This window comes from Urocampus carinirostris, chromosome 14 (assembly GCF_059441175.1).
Source record: "Urocampus carinirostris isolate Australia breed hairy pipefish chromosome 14, RoL_Ucar_1.0, whole genome shotgun sequence".
In the NCBI taxonomy this organism is placed as follows: Eukaryota; Metazoa; Chordata; class Actinopteri; order Syngnathiformes; family Syngnathidae; genus Urocampus; species Urocampus carinirostris.
This window is the reverse complement of record NC_142362.1, coordinates 13,284,580-13,302,973: the sequence shown is the minus strand read 5'-3', so window position 1 is coordinate 13,302,973 and position 18,394 is coordinate 13,284,580. Positions and strand designations below refer to the sequence as shown.

The 18,394-nt window shown below is 39.3% G+C and overlaps 1 protein-coding gene across 2 annotated transcripts in view; it reads right to left on the bottom strand.

Moving 5' to 3' along the window:
• LOC148352674 (dedicator of cytokinesis protein 9) overlaps nucleotides 1-17,976 on the bottom strand; it is an 88,412-nt gene extending 70,436 nt beyond the window's left edge. Inside the window, exons 1-2 of one of the 2 annotated variants that reach the window (XM_088353547.1) lie at nucleotides 17,592-17,976; nucleotides 2,531-2,647 (exon numbers count right to left, since the gene is read on the bottom strand). In XM_088353547.1, the coding sequence (XP_088209673.1) occupies nucleotides 2,531-2,647; nucleotides 17,592-17,762 (288 nt within the window). In that variant the 5' untranslated portion in view covers nucleotides 17,763-17,976. The remainder of the gene's footprint in view (nucleotides 1-2,530; nucleotides 2,648-17,591) is intronic. The other variant, XM_088353546.1, reaches the window with a different exon arrangement.
• Nucleotides 17,977-18,394: the final 418 nt, after the last annotated feature.

The following is an 18,394-nucleotide window of genomic DNA, read 5'->3' as shown; positions in this document are numbered from 1 at the left end:
TTAATTTTTTTGCACCCAGAGAAAACCGAGATGTTAATTGTTGATCCAGCTCATTGTCAAAACTTGTTATTATACGATGCGCTGAAACTTGACAAATGTAATGTAACCAGAGTGACTCGGGTCAAAGATGTAGGTGTCACATTTGATCCTAACCTGTTGTTTCAGTTACATGTGAAAAATATTACTAGAATAGTTTTCTTCCACCTTCGTATAATAGCGAAAATTCGCCCGATGCTGTCAAAATCAGATTCTAAAATTAAAATGTATGCGTCTATTACTTTTCATCTTGATTACTGTAGGGCATTGCTCTCTTTTCTCCTGATGTCTAGCATCGTGAGTTTGCAACTGGTTAATGCAGCAGAGATACTTTTGACTAGGACAAGAAAGATTGATCATATCACTCCAATTTTATCTAACCAGCACTGTATCGTTGTCCATTTAGGATGAGACTTTACCGTTTTGTTACTAACATACAAAGGTTTGCGTGGACTTGCCTAATCTTATCTCTTTGAGATGATTTCCCCCATATGTTCCTGCTCGGAGCCTCCGCTTGAAAAATAATGGTCTACTTGTGACTCCAAGAGCCAAGAAGAAATCTGCAGGTTCAAGAGCATTCTCTTTCAGGGGCCAGAATCCACTGCACCCTGAGATAGGATCTGCAACCTCAGGGAAAGAGTTTAAATCTAGACTTAAGACACACTTATATTCTATGCTTGAGATTGATGCTAACCCCATACTTTTACTTTCCTGTCCTTTCCAGCTGCCTGGCTGGTAGCAAAACAAGGGAGAAGCATGATCCGAGGTGCGTCAGCGGACCAGCACCTGGGCCGAAGTATTCAATATTTACACCAAAACTTGCACTATTTGGCTACTAAAGTCTCTCGCATTGCACTATTTTATGATGCACTTAAGACTTATAGATAGAATTGGTTATCACACAGCCCTAAGGTGCAGAGGTCCAGGGTTCGATACCGCACCCTCCCTGTGCGGAGCTTGCACATTCTCCCCGTGCCTGTGTGGGTTTCTTTCAAGCACTCTGGTTCCCTCCAAACATTCCAAAAACATGTGCACGTCAGTTTAAGTGGCCGGTCCAAATTGGCGCTAGGTATGAATAAGCGTGTGAATTGTTGTATGTCTACGTGTGCCCTACAGCTGGCTCGCAACTGGTTCATGGAGTACCCCACCCAAAGATGGCTGTGATTGGCTCCAGTGCCCCCGCGACCCTAATGAGGTTAAGCGGTGCAGAAAATAGATGAATGGATAAATCCTGGAGTGCCATGTCTAATCTTTTGATGAGCAATACACGATTTTGTAATCAATGATAATAAAAGACATTTTTCTTCTCTTCGATTCTTTTTCTTTTTTTTTACTTAATATCAATGTCTACATTGTGATCATATGAATCATATCTAATATATGATTTAAGAAATTAACTTAAGATAGACTGCTTCGACTGCTTCAACTTTTCTGGAATTGATTGATCATTTAGATACCTTTAGTATATAGAATTGTGCAGAAACTCTATAGTGTTTTGTTCTCAACAATTAATAATCACCTTTTTATCGTTTTAAGTGATAAAAACGTTTTGTCTTTCTGTTTGATTACAATTAAACATGTTCCTGAAATAACTTAAATTCTAAGGCATCAATTTGTTTAAGTTATGGTCACATTGAAACAATATACCAAGAGCATACACTGCTATTCTTTAAAGCTCAGTTTACTCCTATAGCAAAGACTCCTGAATTAAGCGGACCTTCCCTTTTGGAATGCAACGTGAATAAACTGACAAATGTGTTTGCGCCCGCTCTCTTTAATTTACTGCCAATATATTACAAAAGAAAAGTCATGGTCAGTCACAGAAAAAGCTGTACTCCTTTTACAACAGACAGCTGTGATAACAGAATTCAAACTCTCCCGTTTAAGGTTTGATTAAGTCCCTGGCAAGGTCATACAGTCTTTGTGGACTGTAGGCCCACTCAAAAAAGTCAAATTTCCTGAACGAATCCGGATTTCCATTAAATAGTTCCTGCCTCCGCGTGAAACCTTAGAGGAAGCAACGTCCTGCACAATGTGGGCGCCTGCAGATAACGCTCACTCTCTTGCAACGTACGGGACGGAATGGACCAATTAAACTGATGACCCGTGACCTCCCTCTTGCTACAGCATGGAAGGATGTAAACAAAGGAAAAGCCGCTTCGGGTTAACCCCGCCCTGTAGCAACAACATTTCTCCAGAGGAAAGAACTTGCAGAAGCTGAAAAAAACAAGCTAGTGGTGGAAATAACAGAGGGGTACTTGGGCAATGACTACACCCTAAATTATCAATCTTTGGACTGTTTCTATCTAAAATCCCTTTTTTTCTCAATAACGTGAGAAGACCCACAGTATAAAAGTACCACTCCCTTGGATAAATACACAATCCTAACTTCACGTGACCTCTTCATTTTCTGCAGATGCAGATCAATCTTGCTTAGCAGGAACTTTTCAAAAATGTGAGAATACAAAGTCTCCACGGCAGAAGTGAAACTCACCTCAAAGTCCTCCAGGGGGAACTGCAGCATGTCCCTGAGGACATCACTGAGGATCTGCGTCTTCCTCTGCACAAGAACATTCTCATAGTCCAGTGGCTCGATCACTTTAGGCTTCACCTGGAGAATAAAGACATTATGAACTTGGGTGACATGACCAAGCATTGACTAAATCATCGTTTAACTTCTTTAAATACAATAGTAAAATAAATAGCCCCGTTTATTTCCATTAAAAATTTAAAAAAGAATTACCTTTTAAAAACAAATATTTAAACACATTTGAAAATGTAATCGTTTCACTTTTGCCATACATTGTATAACCTTTTTAATAAAGTATAAAACAATATTTTCAAAATAGTTTTCCATTAAAATAATAACAAAAATTTTTTGCACTATGATGACTATTTTTGCACCAAATGCATATTGCACAAACCCTACGATACCAAACTGTATGTAACATCCTATATGCCAACATTTCTTGGGTAAATTTTGTGTAAATTATAACTATAACCTTATCCTCCTTGTTTTATAACCTTATCTTTTCTGTTCCTTTATCTTCTTGGGTTTTTTACCTCACTGTGAATGTGTGAAACTGGAGTGTCATGCCCAATCTCGTTGTCACAATATGTTAACCCATTTTGTAACAATGACAATAAAGGTGTATTCTATTCTATTCTATTCTATTCTAATACTTACCCTAACAATAACCCCTTTAACCCTAACCCTTTTCCTGACCTTTTAATCATTAACTATAATTCTTATTAGTTGTATGTTAGTTTAAAAGGATAGATCACATAATTCTTAAAATGGGCAACATGTTTAAGCAGCTGTCATATAACATATTTTGCTAGTTTAAAGTTTAATTTCACACACTATGAAAGAAAGTTTTCTGAAAATATACTATTATTTCAAAATATTGAATTTACGAGAGTTCAAAAATGCAGGGAAAAAATATATATAAAATATGCATAACACCAGTGAGGATCTTTTTTTTTAATTCTATGTAAGAGCGACATTTATCAATGTCAATGTTAAAATCTTCAGAATTTTAACTTATCTACAGAAAATGTAGTCCTGAAAACTGATTGTTCTGAATGAAAATTTTGTATGCTAATCCGATCTGCAACCTCAGTGGAAATGTTTAAATCTAAGCTTAAAACACACTTCTACTCGAAAGCATATGAATAACCTATACTTTTTGTGGACAAAATCCGTATTATTTGTAATTGCAACATCCTTTGCCTGGTAATCCTGAAAGAGGGATACCACATGTGCGGTCCCTTCTCAAGGTTTCTTCATTTTCCTCATGTTGAGGTTTTTGAGTTTTTCCTTGCCCTCATGTTGTTTCCAGATCAGGGGGTGGTGTAATAATAGTCTGAAATAATAGTCTGTGCAATAACCTGTGCAGCCCTTTGAGACTCTTTGTGATTAAGGGCTATACAAATAAAAATGACTTCATTCTCTAAGTGCATCTAAAATATTTGACAGTGAATGTATTAATGCATAAGTAATCTAATCGGATTAATATGGACATTTCCATGGCTTTACTTAACCAAATACTGGTAATGTTTTGCTTCCAATTGGATACCTGTTCATTGAACCATACCAAGTGATGCTTGAAATCAGTCCAGATCATCATACGGGTTAAGAAACAAGATCGCATCACGATAATGTGTATCCAAAGAATACAATCTGTCGACCACAACCGTGAGTTACCCAACCACTTGACCAACCAACTTTCCAGCCAAATAAACTTGTTTTACGAGCCAGAGTAATGGGAAAACTTTGAGTTCAACAGTCCTTTGTGTCTGGTGCTAAGGTAGCATTGCAAGAATTTGCTTCTGATGCATTTAATGACACAGTTGGCCAACTAGAATAAACACCTACAACACCTGCTTTGAAACCTAAAACCAGTGGTTAACCAAACCACATCCTAATGCACTTCAAAAGAACAGCCGCAATGAATAAAAAGCCTTACCGCCACCTGTGGCACTGAATCCACCTCAGCCTCAGCTGCAGCCAAACTTTTAAACTGCTGTGGACTCTCAATGACCAGCTCCTTTTTTGGAGCTTTACTCGCCCTTCCTTGCATTGTCAATTCTATATTTCCAAGCAAAATCCTCTCCTTATGTGGTTAGCCAACATGTCCAACAGGGGAGAATCCTTACACCGTGGAAGAAAAATAGTTTCTCTTTTCTCTTTCAGTCAAGAGTTGAGCTCACGCCCTCCTTTTACTGCGTCTGATCTGTCTGAGAGTTGGACTCAGACCCAGCCTGAGGAGAAGGCCCCTCCTACACTACGTATTTCTGCCTAAGGGGAGTTTAACACCCCCACACATTGAGACAATTGCTGACCCTTCTCTGTCCACCTGCACGGGTATATGGGAGGAGGACAAAAACAATGCTAGAGAATTGCAGTTTTCTGCCGGGGATTGACTAAACTAAATAAATTCAAAAGGAAATAAGAAAGACTAAGCAAGAGAGGGCGAGATGACGTCATGCAATAATGTTTGTGTAGCATTACTGTACCGGATGACGACAGCTACGAGTGAGTCAGCTCTCGTGATTTAGAGATGATGTTGCACAAGCGCGACTGATAAGGAGGTAGGTCATCAGATTGCAGCTGCTCGAGCAAGACAGCACTGTAAATTACAATGCTTTACAGTGCAAGGCTGGTAGAACAGTTCAAACAAAATGTAGATAAGTATAATTATGTGAATGAAAATGTAATTTAAAACAATGTCGTGGACACTCCTTCACAAGACTTCAGTTTAGCACAAGTGTCGAAAGATAAATTTAGCTTTTTTTTTCAATTATTTTAAGAGTGTTTTGATAACAAAAAAACTAATAAATAATATTAATTTGCAGACAGCTGTTATTTTGCTATTTTTTCCTGATTTTACAATTTTGCACAATTTAAAGACACTTTTTTTAATTTTACAATGTTTTTCAGAATTTTGCTTTTATAATTTCTGTATTCCCGAATGCATATAATTAACCAAAAATATGAAAAATAAACTACCGATAATGCGTTCAGGCAGCCATCCATGCTGATTTTGGGGGGAAAACACATACTATGCCTATAAAAAATTGCATACCGATCACAATGAGTCTGTCAGCAAACAACGACTTAGAGTACATGACAAAAAAAATAACAAAAAAAACAAAGCAAAGTTAGGTCATTGGATGGGATTTATTGATTTATATCTCTCTTAAGAGTGTTTTCCTGCTAATATTTTATTATTAGTTTATTGACGACTAGCCCAGGTACAACAAACTGTAACTAAAGAATATAGTCGTCACTGAAAGGGAATAGATTAAATGTGTTTTACTTCCCTTTCCAGTGTTACGAGTAACAATCAATAGGCAAAAAAAGAACCGTAAATTCATATCATTGCACTTGTGTGACCTCATAAATTGTGAAAAAATGTTATTCAGTGAAAAAAACTAAGCAGATTTCATAATAGCATATTCTCACACCAGGAATTCTTCCACCGTATTTGTGATTTCCCTGGGGAACGGTTTGTCTTCAGTCTTGAAATCTAATTAAATGTATGCTCCTCTGTGTGAATGGGGGTGGGATAGTGAGTCAATAGATTCATTTGCATCTAAATATTTTGCAATGAAGGTCATTTTCCTGGTAGGTCACCCTGACCCAGATTTCTGTGGAATCTAAGACAGGTAATGTATGTGAAGCGCAGAAATAGATTAGTATCTTAGGGCCCGGTCACACAGCCGTTTGCGTCTGTATCGCGGGTAAAATTTTGCGGGGTTTTTTTTGCCCGTGGTTGCCCGCGATGGAAAATGCGCAAAATTGGCCAACCCGCTGTTCATCTGTGGTATGCCCGCAAAACAGACGCCGGCGACTGTTCCGCCTCCTCATCGCGTCATTTCCGCGTCATTTTCTCGTGTGGACCACGGGTATAAAAGCTGCCGAGCCGGCGTTATGCCGAGAAATGCATCCTTGCCGAGATTTGCATCGCCTCGCTACTACAACCACTTTTACCTCGTTTTATCTCACTTTTATATCACTTTTAGGGAATTTAATGGCGAACATATAATCAAAACCACTTCGTCTTGCATTTGTTGGGAATGTAATACAACTTAAACCATTCCGTCTTTGTATTTGTTGTGAACTGGTTGCCAGCCAATCGCAGGGCACTAGACCTAAGATTTATGGCCCGAGCCCGAACCCGAACCCGAACCCGAGGCAATTTCGGGCCGGGTCGGGCCTGAAATGTCAGTCATACGGTCGGGTCGGGTCGGGTTCGGTCCTGCTTTTTTTTTTTTTTTTTTTTTTTTTTTTTTTTTAATTAATTAATAATTATAAATATATGTTCATTAAAAATATATACTTAAACTATGTATGGATACTAGACCAAGGAATACTTGTTATAAAATAAATAATTTGGATAAAACGGAGAAGGAGCTGTAATTGCTTTTAACGGAGCCAGAGCATGCTCTGTGCACGTGACGTTCTGCTGCGATCGCTTTTGTTAGAAGCGTGCATTGACGTTGGTGACTTTTTCATCCGCGTTAACAAACGCATTTTGTAGAATACGATCGCAGTTTATTGTTTAAATAAACGCGTTATATAGACTAGAGTCTCCCAATTATTATAATTAGCTCGCTTTATTTTGTTTTAAAGCGTATTATATAGAATACGATCGCTTTTGTCGGAAGCGTACATTGACGTTGGTGACATTTTCATCCGCGTTAAAAAACGCAATTTGTAGAATACGATCGCGCTTTATTGTTTAAATAAACGCGTTATATAGACTAGGATCTCCCAATTGTTATAATTAGCTCGCTTTATTGTTTTAATAAGCGTTTTATATAGAATACGATCGCTTTTGTCGGAAGCGTACATTGACGTTGGTGACATTTTCATCCGCGTTAAAAAACGCAATTTGCAGAATAAAATCACGCTTTATTGTTTAAATAAACGCGTTATATAGACTAGGATCTCCCAATTATTATAATTAGCTCGCTTTATTGTTTTAATAAGCGTTTTATATAGAATACGATCAGGGGGGGGGGGGGATTTGCATAGGAGTCGGAAAAGGGCACAACACGTCAACACCCCCTCAATGAAAGTGCTGCGCTAAAATCTTAAGGACGTACTACTACTGCTGCTGTGGATTATGGCCCAATGATCAAGTCGTCAAAATGACGGACGCCCTTAAATGTTTTCGCTACCTCAAAAAAAAAACCCCGTCAATGACAGATTGTCGCTTAATGTAACATCTGCAGTGCAGACACAGAAATATAAAAGATGTAAATGTTTATACAGTTTTATTTAACTTAGGCCTAGATGTTGTAACAAAAGGCAGAGTTTAATTTGTTATCATAAATCACCCCTCCTTATAAATAAAATATGTAATTTCGGGCCCCTTTCGGGCCGGGCCAGCAAATCCAGTTAATTAGTCGGGCTCGGTCCGGGTCGGGTTTAATACCCCTCGGGCCTGCGTCGGGCTCGGGTGCTTTTTTTTTGGCCCGATCTTACCTCTACAGGGCACACAGGGACAGACAACTCGCTCACTCATTCACACCTAGGGACAATTTGAACCGGCCAATCCACCTGAAATGCATGTCTTTGGAATGTGGGAGGAAACACGCAAGCACGGGGAGAACATACAAACTCCGCACAGGAAGTCCGGTAGCTGGATTTGAACCCACACAGGAGGTTCCCAAGACCTTAGAACTGTGCCGCACACGCGCTAACCACTGCGCAGCCGTGCTGCCCAGGGTATATTGTAATACTGTTAATTATTTGTGCCCTCTGTCGGCAGCGAGCTAGTAAAAAATTCCTAGATCGACCACACAAACTTGACTGCATTGCAATGATACAGAACACTAATATCAAAATGACACTTAGTAAACAAAGACATTTGCTATGACTACACTTCTAGCAAGCTCTTTTGATTTGTAAAAGCTGTTGGTGATTCAAAAAATATTATAAATCCTGACATCGAGAACCACTTGAAAGCAGAACCGTCGCGGTCAAACCTCACACGCTGTTTTGAACCCATGTCTGGCTGCACGTCACAACTTTACCCCTTTGTGTTTGCGTTTGTAACTGGGCCGCGACAGATGTTGACGTTGCGCGATACAAAACATCCTCTCAGCTTCTCCCCGCAACAGAAAATTGAATCAGCTGCCTGGAAACACAACTTGAAGAGGCTAATTTTAGCCTCAGCGATATAATGCCCAATGTGTCGTACAGTCAGTTCATGGAGCGTCCCTGAGGCATGAGGGAGTCACGGAAGTACTGGGAGGCTCCGTCTGCCCTCGTTTTAACTGTCTGATGAATTCCTCCGCTGATGCCAGAGGGAAAAAAAGGATGTTTGAAACAATTTGTCCTTGCAACCGTCATCTTATGTCTACTATCATATCCATCGAAAGAAAGGTTAATATACAGCTGGGATGTAATTATACAAGCTCAAAGTTTACCTCAAAAATAAATAAAAATTATCTATTTCATTTGGGTAAAAACATTGTCATATAAAAATGTACATAAAAATTACATATCTCTTAATACGAACTCAAACTGTCCCACTAGGCAATTTTTAGAGAAAGCTACTGTGCTACTTATGGGCATAACAGTTACTTGTTTTCGAACATTGCATTTTAAGCTACATACCAAAACATGTCATGTCCTTTATCTAATTGCTTTACAAATTTTTCTGTACCTCAGACTGGTTTAGTGTCTGACAATATTCTCACGGCCTGGCCCTATAATAACATTAGTAATAATAAAGATAACAATAATATTGATAATAATAATTACAATTATAATATAATGATAATAATAAGCCTAGATCCACCGTTTACTAGCCCACAACGTATCTAGATGACAAAGAAAAAGAGATTCCATTTTATCTGCCCATCACACTATTTTTACTCACGGTAACATGATGTAAAACGTTAATTTGGCTTAACTCTTTCCAAAACTCTCCATTACAATGTTGTACAAGATGGCACCGTGTATAAAATGTAATGCCTTTTCTAATGTCATCCACAATCTGAGTAGTTCAGTGGCTTGGATTCAGCGCTCTCACCATTGCAATCTAGGTTAGATTCCCGTTGAACCCAATACCAAGCAGATATGGTCAGCTGTCTCTTTCAACTGATGAATCTTTGCTAAAATATGGAAATATATTACTGTAAAACCTCAGGTATGACACAATTCCAAGCAATGAGCTTTTTAAAGGTGGAGTAAAAAAGTTTTCATACACCAATAAATATAGTATGAGGAAAAGGCACAGTGGTTAGCACGTGTGCGGCACAGTTCTGAGGTCAAGAGATCGAACCTCCTGTGTGGAGTTAGCATGTTCTCCCCGTGCTTGCATTTCTAAAAACATGCATATTTGGTTAATTGGCCGGTTCATAATGTTCCTAGGTGTGAATGAGCGAGTGATTTGTCTGTCCCTGTGTGCCCTGTGATTGGCTGGCAACCAGTTTATGGTGTTCCCTGCCCACTCCTCGAAGATAGCTGGGATGGGCTCCAGCACCCCCGCGGCCCTATTGAGGATAAGCGGTGCAGATAATGGATGGATGATTTTATATATATATATATATATATATATATATATATATATATATATATATATATATATATATATATATATATATATATATATATATATATATATATACATACATACATACACAAGTATCTATACACCAATACGTGTTGCTATATAATACACTGGGGCTTTAAACCACAGAGTTTGTGACTGAACAATAATTTGAGGCTTCCTGGTTCTCCTGGTCAAAGACCTACAGGTGCCTTTTCCTAATAGACATCTGCTACTTCCACCTTCTTGCAGACACACGATAAAACAACTTAATGAGAACGCATTGAAAAAGTTGCACCAGCCAACTTTCGCAGAACTTCTCATTTACGTAACAAATACTTGATATGATCTTGGTGGGAGCCGTAGCAGAGACAGGGTGTAACCTGGAATGTAACAAAAAACACAGCCCACCCCTCACCTCCATTTTGCGACCAGAGACCATCCCTCACGAGCCCTCAGAGATGTCTCTTACTCAAATTCATCAGAAACAGCATTTTTATGGAGATGCTTTTTAGTAATCAGATGTGAGTGCTGTGACGTCCAAGTTGAAAGTAGGAGACTCAGTCAGGATTTGTTTTGCAAACATATGCACTCAGGGGCGAGCTTTCAATAAACTGCACAAGAAGCTGAGACAGCAAAATCAATATGAAGCAAAGCTTCGAAACAACTTCTTACTTAATGATCGCTGCACAGTGGAGATACATTTGAATGGCGCTCTAATACAATCAGTGGAGGAGGGGAAATTCAACTTTTCCGCCTACACAAGCTTGAGTGCTGAATATAATGGTTTTGGCATCCAAATGACGCCATTTCCTATTTGACATTTACATTAATTTGGTCGATGGCCTTTAAATGAAGTCACATTACCAGCAATGCCTGAGTATAGTTCAGGGGTCTCCAACGGGGTCCCCGCAGGCACCAGGGTGCCCCCTGAGGACAGCTGAGGTGCCCGCGGATCTGTTCTGAAAATAGCTCACCAGTTCTGTGTCATTGTGATTTTCTAGTAAAATAATTTTTTAGTGGTCGACCGAGTCAGTTTATCCCTACTTCCAACTTCTCTTTCATTTTCTTTCTTTTTTATCTCACTGTCTTTCTCCCTCCCTCTCTTCTCTTGCTTTCTTTCTCCCTGACTGTCTTTTTCTCTTTCTTTCTCTCTTACTCTCTTCTTTGCTCTCTTCCTCCCTTTCTCTCCTTTTTTATTTTTTTCTCCCTACAATCTATCCCTCTCTTCCTCTCAATTTCTCGCTCTTGCTTTCTTTCTCCCTTTCTCTCCCTCTCCCTCGTTCTCCCTTCTCTCCCTCTCTCTATTCTTTCTACTTCCAATTATTACCTGGTAATAACATAGTAACAACATAGTACGTAGTACAAAATAACTTTTGCCCTTAGCGCGAAATAGTAGCACAAAGTAGCTCTCTGCTTGAAAAAGGTTGGAGACCCCGGGTATAGTTTTTACTTCACTAAAAGTCATATTGCAGTAATGTAGACCCCACCTAGGGGAAAAGAAGATCTTTTTTCGGACCCACTTTCCGGCATTTTCCCTACTAGACAACCTCAACAACAAAACATTTTGTGTGCCCAAAACCATATAAAATTAAAACTTTGCGGTTAATGCATTTAGATAGAATTATGTCTCTAGAATGCCTTTCTGATATTTGATGTCATATGAAATTATGCTTGTTTACTATTGGTTTGCAACAGGCGTCATGAAAATGCTAACTTGCTATTGGCTGAATTACTCACCATAATGCCTTTAGTTTCATACAATTTGGAATCTCATGTGCTTTGTAAAGAATTTTGTATGCCAGCAATACAACACTGTATTTCTTTTGCACTCTATCTATATGGTATGGGTCCCAGAGATTGAAGTTTGAAGGAAGCAAAAACATGATAACCATGGAAACGAAGCTTGTAATTATCAAGAAAATATGAAGAAGGCACACAAATTGCTACCCTCGCTAAATTGCCTGGCGGTTACCAATCGATGATTGGGACTATTATTAAAATAAGGAGACAATTAAGGCAAATAATACATCCGACGGCTTTACACCCTCACGTGTGAAAGTTTTAAAATGTATTTAATTTGTAATCCGCCATCGACGTCTCCTACCTCTTCAATATACATCTGCTACCCCACTTGACCAGCTCAAATTACGTAACATAAGTAGTACTTACTGTATGCTATTTAGTTTTTTTTCCTTTTTTTTTTTATCTGGGATGGAGGGAGTTCAAAATACATTGGCTAGGCAATTCCAAAGGTTTCCATCCGATGCTATACAGCAGTTTCACTTCGCGATCCCCACCTCAGAATGGATCCCGCAGGTCTAATATAATATAAATACTTATACACATTACTTGCAAAGCGGCTGCCTGAATTTTAACAAGTGGTTAATTTATAGTTGAGGACACGCAGACCTGTTTTGGTATGTCTGCATCTCCCCCACACAAGGGAACATCTCATTACTTTTGGTTCATTGAAAGCAAAAGTTCCTTGATATGTGTGGGGGGTATCACTACTCCCAAAACACGGGATGAAAGCCACCTTTATCTGAAACCAAGCTGGCGTCAACACAACCTTTCTTTTGCAATAACATTTCTATGATAAGAGCGGCACATACTTTACCACTGCACTGCTGGTGGCCATACAAACACTGGATGGAAGTTGTGGCTTTGTGAAAACAAAGACTGGAAATACATAAACAATAGTAGAATGTTACAGACGGAGAAATGAGCGTTGTTATTGAAGTCGGTGGAATTTGTTGAAAGATGGCGGGATGCATGGGAGTCTGCGCTATCTACTTTGGGCCGCAACGCTTAATCAATCATTTGATTACACAAAGTCAAAGTAAAATCTGTGCATAGGAGGTGCGGTGATCACTGTTTCTAGCAACTGGAATATACGACTGTAATATTTTAATGATGGCTGGCTGACGATGCTGGCTACAACTGGAGGGGAATTTCCAAACTTAAGACTCCTGTCCTGAAGGACGAACTAATTCACTGCTACCTAGAATGATGTAATAAGCAATATAAGTGTTTTTAAATTAGTAGAAAATAAAAAAAGAATAGTCTGCTGGAGGTTCAAATAAGGAATATTTACTCATTCAATGCCAGACGTTTCTCTCAAATGGAAAGAGCCTGTGCCAGACAACCTTTGCCATTTTGACTCATTTTTGAAGGCCAATAGAAAATTTGGGGCTGTAGCGATATAGTAACGGGTTTCAGCCCTCATCAATCATTAGAAAAAAAGTATGTTTCTAGCTTTTACCATTGTTTAGTAAACAACAGTTGAACATGACCAAGTTTCTTGAAAATACTCACTTCCCCAAAAACTTAGAAAACACTAAACTTATACAAGAACGACGCATGAACTTTTCACCTAATGTTTTTGGTCAAGAAATCACACGATTTTGGTCACCGTGCCAATCGCGTCCCTGCAGACGTGCATGAAATGTCTTCCCTCTCTGCACGACGATGACGAATGGACTTTGTGATCATTTTTATAAATAGAAAAAAACTGTACTTATCCATAGCTTCACTTCTCTCACACACTGCTTAACAACCTACTCGCCATAGGGACCGCATACAATCTTTGGATACAGAAGGCAAAACTAGGAAGTGGGGGCTACTATGATGAGCGGACAAGAATCTGATCAAAGCCGCTCCTTCCATCTAATGGAGATTTTTCATACTTGATAATTACTGATGAGCTGTGTCAATCTCATAATCATAATTTCTAAAAACTAAACAAAACAAAAAAATCATATTTTTATATTTTGGCACCCAGGGGCAATGCTTCTGAAAACATATTTATGGGTTATGGCACTGAATGAGTTAACCACAATCATGACCAGCTACAATTGGAGGGAATTAAAAAGCCAAACAGTTTAGATCATCTAATAATCGGGCCTAATGGATTGCCAAGGTGTGAAAAGTATTAAAGCAGAGCATGACACAATGGCAAATAATGTGATGAAGAAAGCACATCTTTGTGTGCCGAGCGCTGAGGTTCACCTATCGATTTGCAAAACTGCTGACTCGGGATTAATTGAACCCCATCTCCATGATGAGTCCCTTCCCGGGGCATGGGTGTCCTTGACCTAATTCCTGCTCTGCGGCAGGGCCACTGTCACTTGGATTTCTGCTGATGAGCCATCACGAGGGAGAAACCGCCTACTGTATGCACTCTCACGTACACAACAAGCAGAAGGGCAAGACAAGCTGGTACGGGATAGCGTTAGCGGCTCGCCAGATGAAGAACAGCGATTGATTTCCAGCAGACAGAGAGACCTCTGTGCCCTGAACGCCTGCCGGACCCCCTTTGTCCTCATCTCCATGCCTGCCTGCAGAGGATTTAAACCCGTGTAGCGCTTAGTGGAAGAAAAGATCCAGCAGCGTTCTGACTGCCCTACATTTTATACACTCATATTAGCATCATCATGTTGCTGAATCGGCTGTATTTTGCAGACCAAAAATGAATAATAAATGGTTCTCCCCCGTTGAAATTAAAATTCTGCACTGCCCTAATTTGTGGCGTTTTTAGAGAGGATCTGTCGACACAGTTGTTTTTTTGTCCTGCGGCCTTACTGCTGTAGATAAAGTGAAAAGGTTTATTAGGAAAAAACACAGAAATCACCAGAGCAGGAAAATAAAATAATCTAACTTTTATAATAAAATATACTTAAAAATGTACATTTTTTAAGTATATTTTGACAAATGTGATTAATATATTATCCAGCAACTTTCCCCAAACTTTTAACCCTGCGGCTTAAGGAACGATGCGGCCAATTTATGCGTTTTTTTCTAACAGCCACCAGGAGCGCCGGAGCAGTAAAGGTAAGAGTAAGACAGGTGGAAAATGTGTCTCGAGGCAGATTCAAGTTTACTCTAACTTTGCGCTTTGTTCACGTGTCAAGAACCAGAACAGGACCCAATCGCGTGCCGTTCTCATACAAGCCTGTACTTTACGGGAAATGGGGATTCATGCACGTTAGGCAGCCGGTCTGGCATGGAAAGACAGGAAGCCAGAGACCGACGAGATCAATTCCAATTGCCCGAGTTGATACCGGACAGATGTGGCCGATACCGGACAGGACGAGACAGACAAGATAGATAACAAATCAGGATATCGAAAATAAACAGGAGAAACTAGACGGTAACAAAAACTGGAGAAAATAACAAACAGACTGGAAACACCAACAGGAAAACGGGACCGAGTCAGAACCCACGTCTTGTGGGGCAGAGGTTTGTTTGACGGGCTGACAAAGGAACCAAGAGAGCGCTGAGCTTAATATAGACAGAGCCAATCTCTCAACAAGCAGCAGTTGGCGCCACACGGGCGGGGCCGATTGGGCACCATGGCAACCGTGACACACACGGGCGCGGCCAATTGGGCGCCATGGTAACCATGACATCATGAATAAAACTAGCATGAACAAACCCTCATCATGGAAAAAGATGTCAATCAAAAGGGTAGGCTCAACTGCAATAATGGGAATCATTTTACGAGTAATTATTTGTAAACGGAAATAATTTGGCGAAACGAACGGATTACAAAAAGCAACGTCCGACGAAGCAGAATGTTTAAGGCGTATTCCTATTTATCTGTCTGCATTATAGTGTGTTTTGGAATAAATATTTGACACGGTTGGATTCTATGGATCGTCCTTGATGTAACAAAGCCATTTTTGTGGACATTCAAAAGAGTTGAAGTCGGCCAGGGGACGTAATGGTGAGTTACCTCAGCTTTACAGTTTTGGGGTATTATTTTGTTTTAGACTGATCGTGATGTTACTCTGATGAGTATGTTTTGAAATGGTTACCATATCTTAAATCCCAAGAGTTTGCACTTTCCAATGATATGTGGCGTGTCGTATTTTAGTGACTGGTGACATTTTACAAACACGGACTTGTCTATTTAAGGGGTTAAGATACCGTATATTATTACAACTTTTTCTGTGAACGTTTTTGTGAATATCTCATGTTTCCATGTCGGCACATGCAGCTTATAGTCAGGTGTGGCTTATGTATGTATGTACAAAATGTTGTTTTTCTTTTAAAAATGTACTGGGTACGGTTTATAATCCGGTGCGCTCTATAGTCCGAATTTTACTGTACAGTATATATTTTTTCTGAGCCACAACAATTAGGCCTTCAACTGTTCATGCTTTACTTTGGGCCAAAAACAACAAGGCACTGCATATCATAACTGTAATTATTGACAATAAAACCATTTCTAATAACAATAATAACAGTATGCGTTCATAATGAATATGCATTTATCATTTTGTATGTATTTTACGGTATCCTTCTAAAATCTCCACCAACACAATAGGGAGTTTTACATAATACTTTCAAGTCAAGTCAAGTCAAGTCATGTTTATTTGTGACGCCCTTAATCACAAGAAGTCTCAAAGGGCTGTACAGATTACAGACTAGTATGACCCAATCCCCTGAACTAAAACCTACATGAAGGGAAGGAAAAACTCATAAACATGAGGAAAATAAATAAACCTTGAGAAGGATCCCCATTGTCACTTTGTGTATCTACTCAAAAATACTTCTACAGAAATACAACAAAAATACGACAAAATAGCTACAAAACTAAATATCAAATTTGTGGCTTAAAAACAACTTCCTAACTTGAATTTTTACATGTAACTACTGTAAGAGCTAGGGTTGCACAAAAAACAGTGCCGTATTTACACATTGATTGATCAGTCTGAATACTGTAAATAATTGATCACTATTGCATACAATTCCTTAACATTAAATGCAATAGGAATCAAACCCAAATCACAGTATGGAGTGTACCGGATCTTATCCACCAAACCACTAAGGATACAAATTACTCATGTAAAAACATTAGATTCTGAACTGAATGATGATGAGGCCTTAGTGGGAAGTAATTCGGTAATTCTAAACTGAATAAAGAGTATAGTGTTGTAGGAAGTAATTTGGTTGTCCTGAAATTTTAAAAATACATATGGCCCTGGGTAATCAAAACAATTGTCACTTATAATAATTAGTTTGAGCTTAGAAAAAGTCAAGCAACATTCTCTCTCCTCTAACATATTTGTTACCATGACTAAAAATAATGTGATAATGAATAAAGACCTAAAACCATGTATCATCTGTGTTCCTCGTGGTCTAGTCTTTAGTGGATGGTATTTGTTGCTTTCCCCATTACTATTTGGGTTAGATTTATGTTGCCATGCAATATTGCTCAGCTATTACATTTATTGCCTACGGTAATCAATAACAGGTAACGCATTTCCAATTGTGTCTGCATATAAGGCACACCGGATTATAAGGTGCACATTAAAATCTCTGGCCAATTTGGGTTTTTTGGGTAAGCCTTATAGCCCATTAAATACCGTAATGTAAAACAAAACAATAATATGGCTAAGGATGTAGGTTACTGCAAGTAATATAGCGAAATAAAAATTCCAACTTAGTTACAGTCATGAAAATCATCCATTTACACACCTTGAGGACTCTTGGCGTAGGAAAGATACGAGACTCCCTCCGACTCAGCGCCCGCTCAACCTCAGACGGCCCAATTGTCTCGGCGCCTCCTTTACAGATGTAACCGCTACAGTTTCTCTCTAAGACGGTCCTCAGCCCGTCAAAGACCACCGTGCTGGTGGTGCAACCCATACTTCCGGCACGGAACCGGCATCAATCAGGAGAGCCGGCAAGTGACCCGGTTCTGTCTCCTTTGCCCTCCCCAGTCCATGATTTGACCCTGTGATCCAACGCTCCCAACCCAGGGAGGCAGTACCGACATCAGGGCGCAAAATGCCAGAGTGGTGGACCCGAGAAAAGGATGACTGGAGAATTATGACACATCCACACAGAGGAAAGCCTTGCTCTATTTGTTAGTCGCTTGACTCCGTGCACGCTGGAATAAGCCAGTCAGCAGGCGAGATGCAACGAGTGAGTGAGCGAGGGAGAAAGAGAACGGGCAAAGGATGGGAGGGATGAAGAATACTGAGTGACTCTACAGTTGCTTTATGCTAGCATGCAGAATTGTTTTTTTGAAAATTACAATAAATTATTGGAAAAACAATTGCAATTTAATATGGGATAATGTGAAATTTTGATTTTACAGAATTGTACCCAAAAAGTGTGGTTAATACGTCCTTGAGTTATATCTTGGATTACATATACCGTATAATGCAAACCAACCTGTGGCTAGATCAATTTCATGATTATTATTTACTTGTGAGAAAATACCACAGTTGTATCCGGCCATACATAGTGAATGATACAGTTGTATCCATCTATGT